The sequence below is a fragment of the Uloborus diversus genome, chromosome 8, assembly GCF_026930045.1.
Source record: "Uloborus diversus isolate 005 chromosome 8, Udiv.v.3.1, whole genome shotgun sequence".
NCBI classification, from domain to species: domain Eukaryota; kingdom Metazoa; phylum Arthropoda; class Arachnida; order Araneae; family Uloboridae; genus Uloborus; species Uloborus diversus.
In genome coordinates, this window is record NC_072738.1 from 129,508,992 (window position 1) to 129,529,152 (window position 20,161).

Sequence of the window (20,161 nt, forward strand, 5' to 3'; positions counted from 1 at the left end):
ACTTGAAAGAACGAAAGTTTACTCTTTCCTTTTCTTTATTAACACGTGTTATTAAAAATAATTTGGTACGAGTATGCAGAAAAATGTTAAAATCGTACACATGAGCAGTTTTTTTAAAAAAACAAAAGATTCTTTCGTCAAACTAAACACTGCTACTTCTACTGTTTGTTTTGGCTTTCTGCTTTTTGCTGCTGCGGTTTTTTCGTAAAATTGGGTGAAAAGAAGCTCGTTTAGATCTTATATAGGTAAAAATTCTTTATTATTCTGTACATTAAACTGGTTTCGTAACAATCCTTTAACAAAAATGCAGAATCGTTTCAGTTCCCGTACGAATTTGGGGATTCCCTTTAAGCCCTTCTTAAAACTCTTCTTTTTGTAATTATTATTTACTAAATTTATAAATGCTCTTTTTGTTTTCGAGAAAATTGTATTGAAATTTTCTATGAATTTAATTTGTCTCTTATTTTTATTATTAATATTAAAGGGTTTTTTTTTTTCACCAGCAAAATAATGTTCACTATTGTATTCTATTTTTCTTTTTTCCGAAGCTGTCAATCATAATTCTGAATTGTAGTTATCTACTTGTAATCATGCTTACTAATGATGACTGAAATTATTGTTTCTGCATCAAGTTTAACTGTGGTGATCATAATTCTCTGAAAATAATTGAACTACAACTGACTTAAGCTGTAAGTTACTACCCTTTTGCCAGGCTAAAGCAGAACTACGTGCAATATACCATAGCCCATCTATGCCATCCAGTGACAACAGTTTCGTCCTTTTTACGGACTGGTAAGTCTCAAATAGACAATAACCGAGCTGGAGGCAGAGATGAGATTTCATTAAAGCTGAGAGTGTCAAAAGCGGGTAACTAAAATAAATTCGGCACTCCAGCAAGTTTCTGCAGCAATGGTATGATTTAACTCATCAATTGAAGGCAAAGCTTGGGCATAAAGCAATAAGTTAGTGTCCTGAAGCCTGGACTAAAGAACTACATTCCATCCCCAAAGCAGAATACTTGACGATGTTCTGCTACATAAAATCATTTGACCGAAATTGTTCTGCAAGTACTTCAAGCATTGTATACTTAAGCAACCAACTTGCCTTTTTCTACAAATCCCATATGAGCCCTAAATGAAATTGTTTCATACAAGCTTTTTTTTTTTTTCAGTTTTTAAAGTTTTACTGTTGCTATGCACTTCTGTGAAATCTAAACCGATTGAGGTTCGCCAAAAATATTTTATGTGCTTTCTAAAATGCCTAAAAAGAGCAAAAATACAAAATTTTATTTAAAAAAAATACGAACCTAGATGTCTAACCACATTTTTTTTTGGGTTAGTCTTACATGGAATGAAGGAACAATTAAAATAATATTAATAAATTACTAAAATAGTAAAAAAATGAGTCGAGTTAGGGTAGCACATAATGAGACACTTCAAAACTTTCTAAATAATTAAAATATTTTCAGGGTGCAAAAAGATTGAAATCTCAAAGACATGCAATTTTAGGCAATAGACATATTTCAATGTTGGCAAATTGGCATGTTTTCAAAACATATGTTTATGAAGGAAATTGCAGTGGATGAAGATTGACTGGGATAAATAAGGAAAAGGGGAACCAAAAATGCTAGAAAAATCAGAATCTTTTCAGGTTTAGAATATGAAATTTCTCCAGAAACTGCCGATTTTCTACAAATATCTTCCAACCCAAGATAAAATTTTGCACAAATTCTGCAGATTTCTTTAAGTTCAAAGTAAATCTAAAATTCCTGCAAGTAATTTATCAAGTTCAACATTTTTTGCGATCTTTACACAGAATTATTATAATTTCCGAGGATTTTAGATTTTCTTCTAATTTAAAGAAATCTGTAGAATTTGTGCAAAATTTTATCTTGAGTTGGAAGATATTCTGCAGAAAATCTGCAGATTGTCTGCAGAAATTTCACTAAAATCTGTAGAATTTCTGCAGAATATTTGTCTGAGGTTTCTTCTTGCATTTGAACAGAATTGTTCTGCAACTCAGGCATCAGTTCTGTGAGGTACATTGCAAATTTGGTAGTATTCTGCTTTGGGGCATGCAATATACCAACAGCTTTGTTATGCTATCCAGAGACTGCAACCAATTTTTTGACTCAGATGGGTTGCTTAAGGAACTAAGAACTCTAATCAGACATGTGATTTTTCAGTATTTTTACTGACTTCAGTATTTTTTGAGAAAGTAAAATACTGTATGCAAAAAAAAAGAAAGGGGATTGGAAGCTAAATTCAACCTGTTCCAGTTAATTTCATGCATCTAATGAAAATAGTCTGCTATATAGACACAAAAATACATGGGAGAGCTTTCATGTGTAGAACAATATACTAACAGTGTTGTGTTAGTTCACACAGCCATGCAATTTCAGTATTTTTTATCCTGTTTGGATCACATGTCTGTCTAATCTAGAAATTCAAAAAAAGTAGATTTTTTTTTCTTTTCATATTTTTAAAGTTTTGACCTTTAAGAATAAACCTCTAAGAGGATTTACGGAAATTTGAATTATTTTTGGAGTTATAGTTAACTTTGTTAAGATGAAGAAAAGGACAGCAGAGATCACCAGTATGACAAACGCTCTGAGTTACGAGCTTCCAAAACTTCAAAAGAAAGCAGAACTGCTCTTATGGCTGAAAGATCTGCCAAAAATGTAGCTTTTGAAGTATATGAAGAGATGATGTATATGGGCAGGGATGACTGTTCAAAAAAATATAAGTGTATAGTGTACCATCAAAGCACTCAGATTGCCCAAAATGCGACAGCAAAATTTAAACGTGTTTCTCTCTAAACTACTTTTCCCATGTATGGTTGACAAGATATCTCAAGTTCTAATGCACCGATTTATTTGAAATTTGGCACAGACTTTCTTAATACTATCAAAATTTTCTCCACATAGGGGTTTCTGTATTTTTTTTTTTTTTTTTGCTATTTTTAAAAAATTACTAAAAATGACTTTTTTTTTTTCAAAAAGACGCCATTTGTGCTTTTTTTTTTTTTTTTTTAAATCGGCTATGTCCTAAGATTCTACCTTAATTTCATGTTTCAGATCAACAGGAGGATTGGAATCTTGTCAAGCAGTAGACACTTTTTTTTCTCAATCCCCACTTTGCCGGCCTCTAGTGATTTCAATTTTTATTCCCCCCCCCCCTACTATTATACCTTTTTATACTTCTCAAGTATGAATTAAAAAAACTGATAAAAAATTGATAGAAAAATGGGTAGGTTTTTTTTTTTTACTACACCAGCAAAATCGTTTCAAAATCGAGTTTCTGGACTAGAATACCCCCTTAAGGGCAGAACTTACTGCTTAATACCCAATCTTTGTCTTCAATTGTCAAATTGAGCCATATCATTGCTGTGAACTCTCGCTGGTGCGCTGAATTTACTTTAGATCTTTAGAGTAGTAGCAAATTTTAGGGAAGCCTGGGGGGTCCAGGCACCCCCGATAAGGAAAAATTAATTTAACTATTTCATTTTTTTTTTTAATTCACTTCTTTATAGGGTCATTCTCATAAGAAGCAGGAATTTTGCTGCTGATTTTTAAAAAATAAAATTTCTCCTATTATGTTAAATGCTTAAGATTAAGTTAGATCTATCCTAAAGTAATTATATGCTGTTATAGTGGTTCAGATCAAGCGAGCAAATATTTTAAGTCTTCTAAATTACATTGTTAGTGCCTAAAGATGAAAACAGTGGAGAAAAAAACTGAAAATTTCCGAAAAAACAGAAAAAAAAACGTTTTTTTCCAAAGGAATAAATTTCCACTTCGGAAAAATTGAAAAAAAAAAGAATTTTTTCAACTTTTCAGGGTTTTAGTTGAAATTTTCAGCAAAAAGTGATTAGAAATTTTTCACACTTAATTCTGATGCAATTTCCTCCCCCCTCCCGTTTTATGTTAAAATACTATCTAACAGTAATGCAAGTTGTTGTATGACAATATAATTTGCATATAGATCAAAAAATGTTTAATACTTTTTACAAAAAAGCTTAAACCAATAACCTTAGTGAAGAATTTATTTTCCTTCTTCATAAAACAAACAAGCATAACTTGAATCACAAAACTATGTTTATGCTGACTGTGAACCAAATGTACAGAGTGCGACAAAAAACAAACCCGGGCAAGCAATTTTCTAAAAAACTTTATTAAAAATAAATAAACTAAAAAATAATAATATGAGAAGACCTGTAGCAATCATTAAATTTAATTGGTTTCGAACTAGCAGCCTTTTGCAGTAATACAGAGATGCAACTGCTTATTGAAATTTTCATTCAAGGGCGGCAAGTCCTTTTTTTCAATCCTATTCCCTATAAAAAGCAATTGGTTTAGAAAATTCAATTTTATGATGGGATTGAGGTCAAGCGAGTAGATCGTCCACTCAAAAGATGATATCTTGTCAAAAACAATGCGCTTTGCACCACTCTTGTCTTTTTGAATGGATATGAATTGGTGTGGAGTTAAAGGAAAATGTCCAGTCTACAATGCTGAAGTGCTCTTAGGCCCACAGAAGTACAATAACTTCTAAAATGTCCTCTGGTTCAGTTTTTGATTCATTTTACGGCCCTCATCCACAAAAAACTAGAGATCTTTTATCGCTTCTCCTGATTCCATCTCAGACTAAACTTGACTTCGGATTTTGGCGATATCTAACACTTTCTAAGGTGCTTGGAGTGTCTACCAAGGGCGCCCATGTGCAAAATTTTAAGGGGGGGGGGTCTCTGACATTTTCCTAATGGTTTAGCAGGATATTTTCCCCATGGAAACCGACTTTAGTACAGATTAGAGCTAATAAAAGTTAATATTTTTGGTAACTAATTCATTAATGGCTGGAGAAGAAATGTTTTTACATTTTTACAAAGAAAAAAGTATTAAGAGGAAGGAAGTTCTCATTTACAAAAGGGGGCTTGAGCCCCCACTTTCCCCCTATATGGGAACCTATGGTGTCTGCAGACCAAATCCTATCGTTCTGGGGGATATGAACCGGTTGAACGGTAAATCTTGAAAGGTATCGGTTGCAAGGTGTCTCTTCCAGCGTGGACTTGCGGGCCCATCTCAAACACTTCTGACATCTTTAGAGTCATACGAATGCCTGAATTTTTGGAACTTGCAAAACTTCTGTTTGAGCTGTTTTTTCCCTTAGTCGCACTTATCGGTCACAAATTCCCACAAACGACTGCTCTGGTGGAAACTCGAAGATTTTATTGAACTCACTTTTGGATGACCTGACGATTAACTGAAATGTTCACTCTTCATTTTTGTACACTTTCCGGACATCGACTATCATTTCGAAGCCACTTGAAATGGCATGCCGTTTCAAATACTGTTTGTCGAGACACAACAAGCAAACGAACTGTCGTTCTACTTGGTTAAACAACTTAAAATCGCAGTTATTTCGCTTAAAATTGTAAGAAAACTGAAAAACAATATATAAACTAGATAATATAGTGTAAATTATTTCCTAATAAAGTGAGAAACAAAAATAAATTAGGTACTCATTAAAATGAAATTACCCTTCTTCCATTCGATGATACAATTTTTGTCCGATATTTTTTTTACCGCATCCTGTATACTGCCGTGCTAAGCAAAAAAGGTGACTTTGCAGTTGGGCTCAAGCTGAGATATTGTATTTTAAAGTGTGGCTCTTCCATATATTTGATTCAGATGTCTTTTTTTTTTTTTAATAATTTTTCAAAACAATAGCTCATGATCAAATGACCCTAAAACATTTTATTTATTAAGTAAAATACGAAACAGAGAACAACTTGGTTATAATAACTCAGATTTGTTCAAAAGGGCTGGTATGACTACTTTTACTACTGTGCTTAGCACGGCCGTATGAGTAAACTTGAACTCCAGTTTAATTTTGGTTCAGATTAAGAAAAACCAGTTTAGTTTTGATTTGGACTGGATTGGAAAAAATCAAAACTCAATAGCTTTCATTTTCAGACAGTAACATTATATTATTTTTCTTCCAAAAAAAAAAATCAATCATGTTTGAAAGTCGAAAATTTCAGAAGTTTCAAAGGAAATTAAAATAGAAAATGTAATTGTTATGATTAGACACACATTACCCAATATTATTGGTTGAGTGATGACTTGACTTATTTCTGGGTTTGACCATGAAAGCCCTCTACTCAGTTATAAAACAAAAAGGTTTTTTGTTCTAATTAATATTACCTTTATATGTATTTCTGTCAAGCAGAAAAGGAAGATGTGTGGATAGCATATATTTTTAATGCTTAACCCTTTATATGTTACAAGAAACACAGAGCTATTAAGAAACATAAATTTTATTCATAAAGAAATCAAATTTTCCAATTTTTCCTGAAAAAAAAACGGTAAAAAAATGGTTTTTTTCCACCACTTCAAAATTTCCAGAAATTTTACATCTCTATGTGCCAGATCCATAGACAAACTTTGACCACAGATGTGATGTCCACGGATGTGATAAAACAACCATTTTTTCCATTTAAGAACATGTGCTTATGAAGTTTTGACTTAAAAGTTGAAAAACAAATATTTTACATTTAATATTATCAATTCATTAAATTATTGTGTTGTCTTATTCGGTTATTTTAAATCTGTATGAGCCACAGATGTGATGAATTGATCTATACTTTTTATAAATCAAGGACAAAAACTTTAAATAAAGTCACAGAAATCTCAAAGCATGCTTCTGTTTCTGTCCCATTAAACAAAATGACTTCTTGAAAGTTGATCCTTCAACCAATACAGTTTGGTGCTGCAACCTGGAAGAATCTATTGGCACTTTCTTTTCTGTCCACAGATGTGACTATTTCTCTAGTTACAAGCATTGAACTTGCAATTAAATAAGCATGAAAATTAAGTTTAACTTTAAATTTTTGAGAAGTGTGTACTAAATGTGTACTTGATCGAAAATATAGCTTAAATAGCTAATTTCTTGTTTGGTGCATGAATTATAAAATATGGAAACAAAAAAAGATAAGTGGTTATAGTTCACGGATGTGGTAAATCACATTTTGTGGCCAAAATTTAAACAATAAATAAAATATTTTTTTCTCATTTAGCAACTTCAATATATTCCATCAGTTGTTTTGCAGTGTTTTATTCACTTGAATTATTTTCTAAATTTTTATTCCTTATAGTAAAAACCAGAAACAAATTCCTGATTTTTCTGAGAATGACCCTATATAACATGAAGAAATATGTTTACAGTTGTTTAAAAGAACACTAAAGACACAAATCTTATTTGAATTTAAAAGCATTTTTGTTTGTTAAAGAAGTATTACTGGAGTTGGAAACCAGTAAAAAAAGTGACAAAAGTCAGAGAGCAGAGCGGTAATTTAACTTTACTGGTTTCGAACTCAAAAGAACGTAATACCGCCATTCGTCTTTTAATTCTTCTTTGATTGAATCAGTAATTGACATTTTTTTAAAAATATGAAAATGTGCCTGGAAAAGTCATTTTAATCCAGGAAGCTATTCGCAAAATAATAGATTTATTTTTCAACTTATGAAAAATGAAAAATGAAGTAAATTGCATGATAGTTTCTTTGAAAAACCATAATATTAATTGAAACTGCATGTAGTATTTAAATTTTTAAGAACAAATCAGCAACTGCTTTGAAATTTGCAAAGAACTAGCTTCTGAATTTAATAAAACCTAAAGCAGCTATAATTTTCTTATTTACAAAATATTTTCTAGTAAAAATATAAATTCATTTAAGAAACTCAGATGGGGTATGGGTTTATTTAATAACACTGTCCTTGTGTCATAATCATTGTGAATATGTTTCTAATTAAAATCGCTTATTTTTCAACATCTCGGTGAAATTATAGTGTTTAGTGTTTAATTGGCTCGAAATGTTAAAGGCATCTGCTTCCACATTCAAAGTAGAAAAGTGCATAGTATTTATATATTTAAAAGTACATTAATAGGTCTTAAGGAATACTGAAAAAAAAGTCGAAAAAAACACATTTGAAAATAAAAACCTTCGCTATGAAAAATTGAAATGCAGGAAGGGGAATTTTCAATTTCTTGCACCCCCTTCAAAACCTATTTCTGTATCCACCCCTGCTTTAGATACCAGTTTGTTGGCACTTTCAGTTTCAATGAGATGACATCTGCCTCCTGCTGTGTGCCTGTTCCAGATTGATGAGTCCATGACAAGAACGAAAATCTTGTCTCTGGATGACATAACAGGGCTGTCCGTGGCGTAGAACTGCATGTACTATACTTATACGTTTAGTTCATTTTTGTAACCGTCATTCAATGTCAAAAACCATTAAGTAACTTTTAAGCCGGGTAGATAATTCAGACTTAAATATTATTTTTATAAATATCTATTCATGGAGAATGGAAAACTTGCATGTTATTTATGTTTTTATTCATTTGTTTCAAAGTGGTAAAATACTCGAAATCTCATTGTTGATCTGCTTTCCCCCAATTTGTCTGTAAATAGGTCTTGTTAATTATCCTCATATATATATATATATATATATATATATATATATATATATATATATATATATATATATATATATATATATATAATAGCCAATGATCGAGTAAGGCACGTGTTTCAACAATGAAACTAGAGCTCCACGGCATGATAATTTGATAATATATTTTGGTAATTTTTAACATGTTGGGAAAGGTTTTATTGTGACAAGGCTAAACTCGATCCGGCAACTTAACAGTTTTACTGGTGACTGTGTCATTTCAGAGGAATGATAAAATGAAAAAATGGTCAACAATGAATGCTTCCTACTGAAGTTTAGGATTAATCCACTGGAGTTAGGGTTCTAATTTCAACTATCAAAATATCACCAAACAGGCAATGGCTTCGTTCAAATGTAAAAGCAATTTTCGCCCGTCATACTTTGACAGACGATTTCCAGTCTCATGTTAAAACTCAATGAGTTTTAAAGGTGTATGAAACATTTGTTGAATATGATGAACAACTTGTTGCACATGAAACATTTTCAAGATGAACAATCTGTTGAATGTGAAACATTTTCAAATATTTCAATCAAATGACAACAAATATTTAGAAAATATTTATAATATATTTTCATCCCTTGAATAGTCAAAAACTTTCTAAATTGGAACCACCATTTTTTTAAATGTAGGTTTTTATGAAGCGCTGGGATGTCGCAAAAAAATTTTACTCCTCTGGTACTGAAGTATGTTTTGACATTTATCTGCATTTATAAAATGTTCCACTATAGAGTTTTGTAACTCAGTGTGGAGATAAACATTGTTTCAGGGTACTTCAGAACAATTTTGTAAAATTTCTCTTTATTTCTTGAAAATTAGTTTTTATAATTATATAAAGGAGACCTAAAACTGCATTTTCACAATTCATTTTTCCAAAAAATCACCTTAGACCTTGTATTTGTTCCCAAACATTGTACTTTGACACCTCCGTATCTTTCTGATAATGGAACCCTCCAAAACGGGAACCTGGATCTGCCTTTGGTAATAAACATGGGATTTGTCCACAGAACTATATTTAGGGCAAACCTGACCTGGCAGCTTCATAAGGCTGTGATAGGTTCTATTTAGCTTTCACAATGCTGTGAGGTAAGGTTTGCCCCAACTATAGTGGAAATCGGCAGCAGCCTTAGTTTTTGGGGGGACCCTCCTATTATAAAAGAAAAATGGCGGTAAAATTATAACTGAATGTTTGATAAATAAAACACATGTTTTCTGATAATTGCATATTAAAATCAATAAAACTATATTTTTTTCTACTTATAAATCTCACAAAACATTATTATACGAGTTTCTCAAAGAAGACAATATTTCATTAATCTTAATTCAGAAAGAAAACAATAATGAACTAACATCGTTATGATGAAGAAAAACCCTTCACAAAAATGAAGTCTGATCATGTTCATTGTGTTTTATTTTCCTTAATTTTAAAAGGTTTATTTCCGAAAAACATGGTGAAGCATTGACGAAAATAGGGGTCAATGATCGACTCGGGTGCAAATTTTTTCTCTGAAAGTTAAAAAGTTGAATTATGCACGAGTATGTATGGTTTCAGGTTATTTTTTCCTCACGGGGAGGGGGGGGGGAGGAGATTTTCATTTCGTCCTAATCGTAAATTCTTTTCTCTTCTTCTTGTGGGGATCTAAATTTTTGTTATTTGTAATTTTGTGTATTACTTTCCTTTCTCCAGATTTAGGGAGGCGGGCGCTTTGTTTTAATTGTACTGAATATTTAACTTCCATTCCTTTTTTTTTTCGAAAGTGAAGGAGGGATTCTTTTAAGTTAAGGACTTCTTTTTAGCGTGGGCATCACCGTGCGGGTATAGCTAGTTGATTGTTGAAATGCGATGTTTGAAACTTCTTCCAAGAAATGTAGAAGTTATTGCTACTACATGTAAACACTAATTTATATGTATGTATGTGTTTGAGAGAAAAGGAAAAGCTTATTTTTCTATATAATTGATACTTTGTTTTTGCTATAAAGTTCAGTTAGGGGCGCCCCGTACTTAAATTTTTAAGAGGGCAGAAATTCCTATTTTTCCGAATGAAACTCCAAATTTTTCCGAGTGATAAAATAGGTATATGCGCCCATAAGTACACCTAATGAAAAGGGACATTCGGGCATTTAAAAGTTGCAATATTGCAATTAAATATCCGAATTTGCAGAATTGTTTGGGAGGTCGCAGTGACCTCCCATCGGGTGCCCTTGAGTTCAGTTTGAAAATGTCCTACTTCAAAGCATTTCGTTTATCACAGTGGTTAACTCCTCTTCCTAGAATTAAAAAGATAGACATACTAATTCAAAATCATGTATACATGATTTTTAAAAAAACTTATAGTAAACTTTTCCAAATTCAATTTAAGATCCTTTGCATTGCTCGTTTCCAGAAATCATTTTATATTTATGATAAAGATCAATATCAAAGCTTTATATTGCTTATTCTGTTTCCATTTGCTTTATGGTTTGAGTCCAATCGTCGAAACCTTACATCTGTGCTCAATAATTCAGCATTTCCTTCAAAGGACATTGCTGATTGTAGAAATCCGTCTCAGGATAAAAGAAATCAAACAATTCAATAGCTGGTTCTTATATTATTCGTCTATCATTATGGCAAAATGTTGTATTGATGGTTGTTAATTGTTATTACAATTCGAAACTTCTCTTTCCATTTTTTGTGCAGGAGATTATTCCCCCCCCCCCCCCCCCCCCGCTCCTCTCTCTCTTGTTTGAGGCTGGGAGAAGCAAAGGGATGTAAGTGACGAAGTAAAACTTTGACTAAAACATAAGTACAAACTGACTGTAAGTTTCTATTGAGAAGTTTTTTCTAAATGAAGCTGTAAATCAGCGTTTGCCATGGCTATTAGTGCCATATCCATGAATTTCTCATCCCATTTCTACTGTATCTTCGAATTTTTATTTTTGGCCGTTACATTTGTACCACTTTGCTTTTCATCCATGGGAGCCCATATGCAAAATTTTAAGGGAGGCGATATTTTCCCTATGGTTTAGTAGAATATTTTCCTCATGGAAACCAATTTTAATACAGATTAGAGTTTTTAAAATTTGACATTTTTAATAATCTATTCGTTAATGGCTGGAGAAGAAATGTTTTTACATGTTTTCAAAGAAAAAAAATATTTTGCGCAAGGAAATTGTAACTGCTAAGGGGGGTGGGGCTTGAGCCCCCACTTGCGCCCCCCTCCATATATGGGTGCCCATGTTTTCCTCCGCTCTACTATATCATAAGGTATTATTGAAATTGAAAAACAGGGAAGAGGGGGGGGGGGGGATTTTGTGTCGGCGAAACTGTTGAGATACTCTTTGCTTCTTGGTGCTTCATTTTGTCTTGAGCACTACATCTTGTTCCATTTTTCAAGATTTATGTACTTCTTCTCAGATGTTTTTTCTCTTCCTTTTTCTTTTTATCCTTAAATTAAGATATACAACGAAATTTTAAGTTATTTTTTAATTTCGTTCTTTATTTTTCAATATAATTTGACTCTGCCCTTTTTTCCCCTATTTATTACGGTAGTTTATATTTAAATCATCGGCGTTTTATCTTTAACCAAATCTGATAGTACACTTCACTCAAAGCAATGGCGCCCAACCTACGGCCCGCGAAGCTAGTTCATGTGGCCCGTTATTTTGTTTAATGTTACAAATCAAAAGCCACGATTTATGACAATGTTAAATTTAGAGCCAAATATTCAAAAATTAGATTCTGTAAAACAGATGCATTTAACAAAAGAAGCACGGTAATAATAACAACACTCGTTGACTTTTAATTTTCTTTCCTTTTCTCTATTTTCCCTTGATATTTGGAAATTTTTTAAATGTTTTGAAACTTTATACATGGTCTGGCCCGCGATCAACTTTTCTGTCAGTGGAGGAAGAGGCCAATTTTTAAGCCCCCCCCCCCCCATGTGTGTTTTTCCCTTTTTTCTGTGATACGTAAAGTCATGCTTTACGTTTTTATAATGTGTTTGCTGCTGCCCTTTTTGGATTGACTTAAAAAGGGGAAATGGCCTCAGGAGAATGATGCCGGGCTACCTTTTAAGTGGGATACAAAATATCCCCAATTTTAGGGGGGGGGCCGGGGGAGAAATTTTCGAAAATCTATCTAAAATTCTGCATTTTGAAGCCTTTATAAGGGGATAATTGGAATTACAAAAATATTGGGGGAAAAGTAGGCAAACAAAACTTTTCTTAAAGTTATATACTCTTTTGCAAATTAAGATGATACACAGTAAAGACTTTTTGGGTCGACAAATCGATGATAGCAGTCGACAGAGAGAAAAAGCGAGGAAGGAGAAAAGATAATGCATTGTTACTTGCTCACATCGGCTTTTAGCGCAATTAGTTTTCGATCACCACTTCAACCCACCCTCAAATACAACAATAAATTAAACACAAAATGTTCAATACTAAAAAATACTTTAAAAGAACTGTGTACAGATTTAGAAAATAGGTACCAGGAGAGTAAGATACTGCCCATTTGAACAATTCATAATACTTGATAAGAAATAAAATTGTTATAGGAGTTTCAAAAAGACGTTATCAAATTATTTCCGAAGGACTCTAAAACAGTTAAATTTAGTCTTTTGCACTTTCCAGGCTCTGACTTTTTAGTGCTTGATTGTATAGTTTTACAGTATTGTTCTAACTTTGCAGGAAACAGCTATTTTGAGTTCAAAAGAAAAATAAACTATAGATTTCTCAATACAATATTTTTTTTCTGTTACAACTTACAAGTTGCGCAAAAACGAAAAGAAATAGAGGTACTGTGTTTTTTTTTTTTTTTTTTTTTTTTTTTTTTTGTTTTGTTTTTTTTTTAGATCTTAGATGTAAGACAAAAAGCAAGCACTACAAAAGAATTTCCAAAGCATTCGGGGATTAATTAAATAGCAAGATATGAAACATGTGAGTCTCAAAAATTTATCTCAAATAATTTGTTACAGAAATATGATAATCATGATTTTTACATTTTTGATGAAGGATCTAGCAAGGAACTTACTTTGACATGTTTTGGTATTCCTCCTCCGTCTCTTTTGTTAGAAGTTTTAAAATCCAAGGTTTGTAGATACACCTTTCCCAAATTTTCAAGCACTTGAAAATGAAATTTATTTTTTCAAGTACTTTTCCGTTTTTAGGAGCGAATAACGTATTTTTGCATTAGATGGAGGTCCTAAGCTATAGCTTGTGTTTTGCTTAGCTAAAAGGTAAATCCGGTCCTGGGTGCGGCGCTCTACTAGAAAAAGGTTCGGCACCACTGGCGTAAAAGAAAGAAACTTGCCACGTTACTATCAATCGCTTCCCAAAGTTGGACTTTTTTTTTTTTTTTTTTTTTTGTACAGCTCAACTTTGCGGGGGATAAAAAACAAAATAACCGTTACCTTTAAACACCTTGACCAAAAAAAAAAAAAAAAAAAATCACGATTTTCCCTAGCATAAGTTATTTTTACTTCACGATTTTCCCAATATAGATTATTTTCACTTCTTGCACCTCATTCAATTTCAAATGCTAGGAATTTTATCATACTGTGTCGCTCGTTCACTGCGAAGCCCTATGTAGCAAAATAGCAATTTGATGGCTTCATTTCCTCTTTGCGTTTTATTATGTGTTATTTATCTTTTAATAACGAAATTACTGCTCTATCGACATTATTGTTTAGTCCCTTCGATGTCGCTATAAACGAGCGTGACTGTATATTGTCTGTAGTTGGGTTTCAAAGATAGTGTTACTGTGTACATACAAGAGCACAGTGAGGAGGGGGTTTTTTTTGGTCTTACTACCAACAAGCATATTTGGTACTTTTATTTCGAAAAATTCGCTCCGCACCCGTTATCTGTGCCCGAAAATCACACTATTACCCCCTCCCCTCCCCCACTTAAGATAATAACCCCCTCCAAACCAGAAACTGGATCCGCCCTTGATTTCCAATCCTAGTATGGTAACAAGTGCGCATGTGCGGTTTGTTATGTTCAAAAGCCCGCCAGGAGAACAACTCGCCCGTCATGACTCCCCCTCCCTCCCCTCGACTAGGTGGGGGTGTACGAATTTATTTCATTCCCAGGAAAAAATTTTACTTGTGATGAAGATGCATGTTCTGATTGCATTCTTCTATTGTAATCAACGAAACATTATTTCCCCCCTACAAGAAAATAGCATTGATTAATTTTAATTTATGTTGCGACCTAGTTCTGTGCAAGTATACAATGAATAAATGTTAAACACAATTTCTCTGAGTTACATCTTTCAAGTTGAAACGCTTAACGTTCCATTTCAAATTATTTTGAATAGATTCCATGACTTGTTATTTTAAGAGTATTTGGAGACATTGATGTTAATTAGTTTCGAGAAAGCTATTCTAGTTTCAATTACAAATGACTTTTTTTTTTTTTGAATTGAGAATAACCTTAATGATAATATCTTACATAGTTAACCCTTGAAGTAATTACCGTTTGTCTTTTTAGTTGTATTATTACTTGGCATTGAACATTAGAAATCAATTTTAAGTTATGTGTATGCATTGCATTGAGTTCATTTTTATTTAACACTCGACACAAAAAACAAAATGAGGGGGGGATCGAAATGTAACGTGTGTATTTGTATGTCTGTCTGTGGCATCGTCACTCCTAGAAAAATGAGTCTTTAAGTGACTTGATTGAGTATTAAAAGATATAATTTCAGAACGTTAAATTGCACAAATTTGCAGAAAACTGGACGCGTGTTTCGGGGTCTCAAAGAACCCCTTTCTCAATGCAAAAGGTGTGAGTTTTTGGATGAAAAGACTTTTGTCGGATGCCTTCTCATCCTTAAACTCTTTTTTTTTTTTTTTGCATTGGAAGAAAAGATCTTTGTAACCTCGAAACGCGTGACTGCAGTTCCCTGCAAATTTGGGTAATTTAACGTTGTGATTTTTCTTTCTATTTTCAGCACAAAGGTATTTCTTTATTTCTTGTCTGAGGATGCTCTTAGCTAGTCTTTCCCAACCCACAGCCCGTGGGTCGTATGAGGCTCACGAAGCAGGTCCATAGGCTGTCTGTTGGGAAAGACTGGCTAAGAACATCTTTAGACAAGAAATAAAGGAATATACCTTTGTGCTGAAAAAAGAAAGATAATAATTGCAACGTTAAATTACCCAAATTTTCTGGCTCAGATGTTCTTATCCAGTCTTTCCCAACACACAGTCCGTGTCCCGAAACTGAACTGTGTGGCCGATTGTTATATCCAGTCTTTCCCAACACACAGTCCGTGTCCCGAAACTGAACTGTGTGGCCGATTGTTATGTTCAGTATTACAAATCGAAGACTATGTTCTGAAGCCTTTCAAAACATCTGATCATTTTCATTCCGTATCAAGAATGATTGTTGCGAGTTTGGAGCCAAAAATTGGTCTCTAAAGAAAAACGGACGGAAACTTCGTATTAATAAAATAAGTGTATAGTGAGTAAAAGACCAATTCTTGATTTATAATTTTCTTTCATTTTCTGTGTTTTTCCATGTTATCTAAAAGAAAAACATTTAAATGTATTTATGGACTGGTCAGTGAGGTTCATTTTGATATGTGGGGCAGCCCCCGGACAAAAAAAAGATTGGTCACCAATTAGCTATGATTAAATTGAGTCTTTTTTTTAACTTAATATTAGTCATTGTTTGTATTGCCGCATTGCCTGATTGTCCTCTAAATTAATCATAAAATCCTACATAAAACTAAGTTGAGGGCTCCCCGAATCGCTCAGGCCGATTCAGCTACCCAATGTGGCACTATGTTAATGATTTTTGCGTGGTTTTTTTTCTATACATGTATATATTTTTTTTCATAATAATGCTGCAAACTCAAGGAATTTCTTTTTAAATACAGAGCGTCTAAAAAATTGAAATGTATATACCTTCTTCGAATGACTACAACACAAACAATTATGATACAGAAAGGTTTCAAATTTGAAGATAAAGTGAACTAATATAGGAACTAGCTATGTAGCGGACTTCTTCAAATTGTTTGGCCATTGTGATCCAAGCACAGCTGATGCCGCCGATCAATGGAACCCAAAACGTTTATGATCATCACTAAGTTTGGTAGGGCACTCAACAATGGCTGCTCCCAACTCGGCTACCGTAGCTGGTTTTGTGCGGTTGATATTATCTTTGACATCCCTCATCAGAAAAAAAAAAGCATCGGAGTCAGATACAGAGACCGTCAAATATTTTGAATAGTGAAAAGCCCCCAAGAATAATATTTTTCCAGAAAGAAAAAAAATACACTGCGAAACGCCCTTTTAAAATTTAAATAGCGCAATTTGTGCCATGATCCCCCCCCCCCCTCATATACATTTCTTTTTGCATAAACCAGATATTTTTCACAAAAATATTTAATTTTTCACAAAAAAAAAAGGACACTGAAAATTCCTGAACAGACCATTGTTATGTATATTTTTCTCATTTTTTGCTTTCAAATGGCCTAATATATTATTCTATCTTTATCTTTACTAATAATGAAGCTCGAAGTCTCTCTGTCTGGATCTCTGTGATGCGCATAGCGCTTAGACCGTTCGGCCGATGTTCATGAAATTTGTCACAAAGTTAGTTTGTAGCATGAGGGTGTGCACCTCGAAGCGAGTTTTCGAAAATTCGAATTTGTTCTTTTTCTATTCCTATTTTAAGTACATTTTCCAGAGCAAAATTATCATAAGATGTACGAGTAAACTACCAAGTTATCATAACGTGGAACCGTAAAATGCGCAAGCCAATTGGCGAGAAATTCACCATACATTATTTGTAAATATACAGGTGAACCAAAAGACCTTTTAATTTTCTACTACGGGCAAAGCCTTGCTGGCACCACTAGTAAACAAATAAAAGAGTTGAACTACTTTTTAAGATCTTTGTTTTGTGTCAGACGTTACCTGCTTTGCACATTCTACGTCCGACAGCGACACCATTGAAGAAAAAAATTATTTTAATATTTACGCTGGAATTAATTTGGTGAAAAATTAAAAAGATTCATATTTCAGTTTTGCTCTTTCATATTTAAGTGATCAAAAAAAAAAAAAAATGAAAGCAGTCACTGAAACTGAATCTTGCTTTTTACAATGTAAGTAAATTTTCAATTCCCCTTTCATATACGTCCGACACCATGACGTTTTTTATTTTTCATGTTTGTAGTTTGAACTTTTTTCAAAAATTTCGTTGGTTTTTTAATTGTTTCTACATGTATAAGTATTGGGGGGAAAATGGCTCTGTTCATCTATTTTAACTCTGAAAAGTATGATCTTTCATTGATAAATTTTGTACAAATTCTAGGTCCGATGCCGTGAAATTGCCCAATTTCAATTGCATTTCATTTTTAATATTCTGTTTGCTATATTTATTTATTTGTTTGTTTCAGCTTGACAGCCAAAGACATGTCTGTCGTAATTGAGACTACAGTTGGCGACATTACTGTTGACTTGTATCTGAAGGAAAGACCCAACACATGTTTAAACTTCTTGAAGTTGTGCAAAATCAAATATTACAACATGTGCTTGTTCCACAAAGTGGAAAGGAATTTTATTGCTCAGTCTGGTGATCCTACTGGGACAGGAAGAGGAGGCGGCTCTATCTTTTCTCATTTATATGGTGATCAGGCTACCTACTTCGACATTGAAAAGAAACCGCGACTTAAACATGAAAAACGTGGAACTCTATCCATGGTAAATAATGGAAACAGCATGATTGGGTCACAGTTTTTCATCACGCTAGGCGAAAACTTGACATATTTAGATGATGACCATTCTGTGTTTGGCGAAGTAGCTGAAGGGTTTGATATCCTGTTGAAACTGAACGAAGCCATATGTGATGACAGCAATCGCCCCTATCAGGATATTCGTATCACTCATACTGTTGTGCTTCACGATCCTTTCGATGACCCAACCGATTTAGTTATTCCTGATGCTTCTCCCGAACCAACAAAAGAACAGCTGGAATCGAATTACATTGGTGCCAATGAAGAAATCGACGACACGAAGGGTAAGAGCATGGAAGAGATTGAAGAGAAGATCAAAGAGAGCGAAGCAAAAGCTAGAGCTACTATTCTGGAAATGGTTGGTGATTTACCTGACGCAGATGTCAAGCCACCTGAAAATGTGTTGTTTGTCTGTAAGCTGAACCCAGTCACGACATCGGAAGATCTGGAAGTGATATTTTCTCGTTTCGGTCAAATTCTGAGTTGCGAAGTCATAAAAGACAAGAAATCTGGGGAATCCCTGCAGTATGCCTTCATTGAATTTGAAAAGGAGGAGGACTGTGAAAATGCTTATTTCAAAATGGATAACGTGCTGATTGATGACAGGAGAATTCACGTCGATTTCAGTCAGTCTGTTTCTAAACTGAACTGGGAAGCGGGTGCTAAATTTAACAAATCAAGATCTGGGAGGTCTGAAAATCTTGTCATAAAGAGTCAGACTAAGAAACCAGATGGATACGATATGGTGTTCGATATCGATAATGATGAGGTGGAGCCTTCACGTGAAAAAAGGGGGAAGAAACGCAAATCTACATCACCTGATGGTTCAGCCAGAAAGTCTTCAAATTACTACAAAGACAAAACACAGTCGAAACATCGTAATAGATCCCGGTCTCCAATTCCTAAAGATCGACAATCATACAAGCAATCAAAATTTAGATCCATCAGTCCTGAATATCCTGAGCGTAGGAGAGAGAGATCATCTGAAAAGAATTATTCTGAAAACAGAAGAGAAAAATCTGGAAAATATTACTCTAGCAATCAAGGACAAAGGAGAGAAAGATCTCCGGACAGAAATTATTCAAGGCTTCCACAAAGAGAAAGATCTGCGGAGAGAAAGTATCCTGAAGATTCGGAGAGAACAAGGCAAAAGTCGTCTGAGAAATATTATTCTAGAACTTCCGAAAAAAGAAATGAGCGATATGCAGAGCGGAATTATTCCAGGTCACCAGACAAATCGAAGAAATCTTTAGACAAACATCGTGAATTTTCCGATCGAAGAAGAGACAAAACAAAGTACAGTTATGACAATAGATCCAGGTCGAGATCTCCTCATCCTAGGAGGAGAAATTCTGTTTCAAGGAAAGAAAAACGTGAAGACTCGAGGACTTCGAAACATTCTTCTAAAGCTGTTGATCGAAGTGACTATAATTATTCTAAGCATTCTCGTAAAGAACGCAAACATAGAGACAGGTCACCGAGTTAATAAAGATTATCTTTATAATTTTGTGGTGCATCGAAGTCATTACTTAGTTTTTGTTGCAAGTTTAAAGACTAGAATCACACTTACCTCAAATTGCACGTGAACACAAGAGTTTTTGATTACACATCACGAACCTGGTTTGACAAAGCGCTGACCTCAGAAGAAGTTTTCCAGTATTAGATATAATAAAGCTACAAGTTACATCCTTCAGAGAGTTTCGCTTTCATTTGGGGTCGTTAGTCTAGCAGGGGTGCCTACCTCGGTGGGGGTCGTGGCGCAAACTGCGCCATTGAAATTTTTAGGGGGGTTGTTTTGAGGGGTATTTTTCTCATTTTTTGGGGGGGGGGAGCTGCGCCCTTGCCCTTGGGAGGCACATGAGTCTAGAATTACCATAAAAAATACTTTTAAAAGAAACCGAATACACATTGATGGCTAAAAATATATCGG

The 20,161-nt window shown here is 33.8% G+C and overlaps 1 protein-coding gene across 1 annotated transcript; it reads left to right on the forward strand.

The window, feature by feature from the left end:
* Positions 1-193: 193 nt before the first annotated feature.
* LOC129227303 (peptidyl-prolyl cis-trans isomerase-like 4) lies at positions 194-19,735 on the forward strand. The gene is made up of 2 exons (XM_054861843.1): positions 194-245; positions 17,896-19,735. The coding sequence occupies exon 2, from the start codon at positions 17,912-17,914 to the stop codon at positions 19,715-19,717; it is 1,806 nt and encodes a 601-aa protein (XP_054717818.1). The 5' UTR covers positions 194-245; positions 17,896-17,911; the 3' UTR covers positions 19,718-19,735.
* Positions 19,736-20,161: the final 426 nt, after the last annotated feature.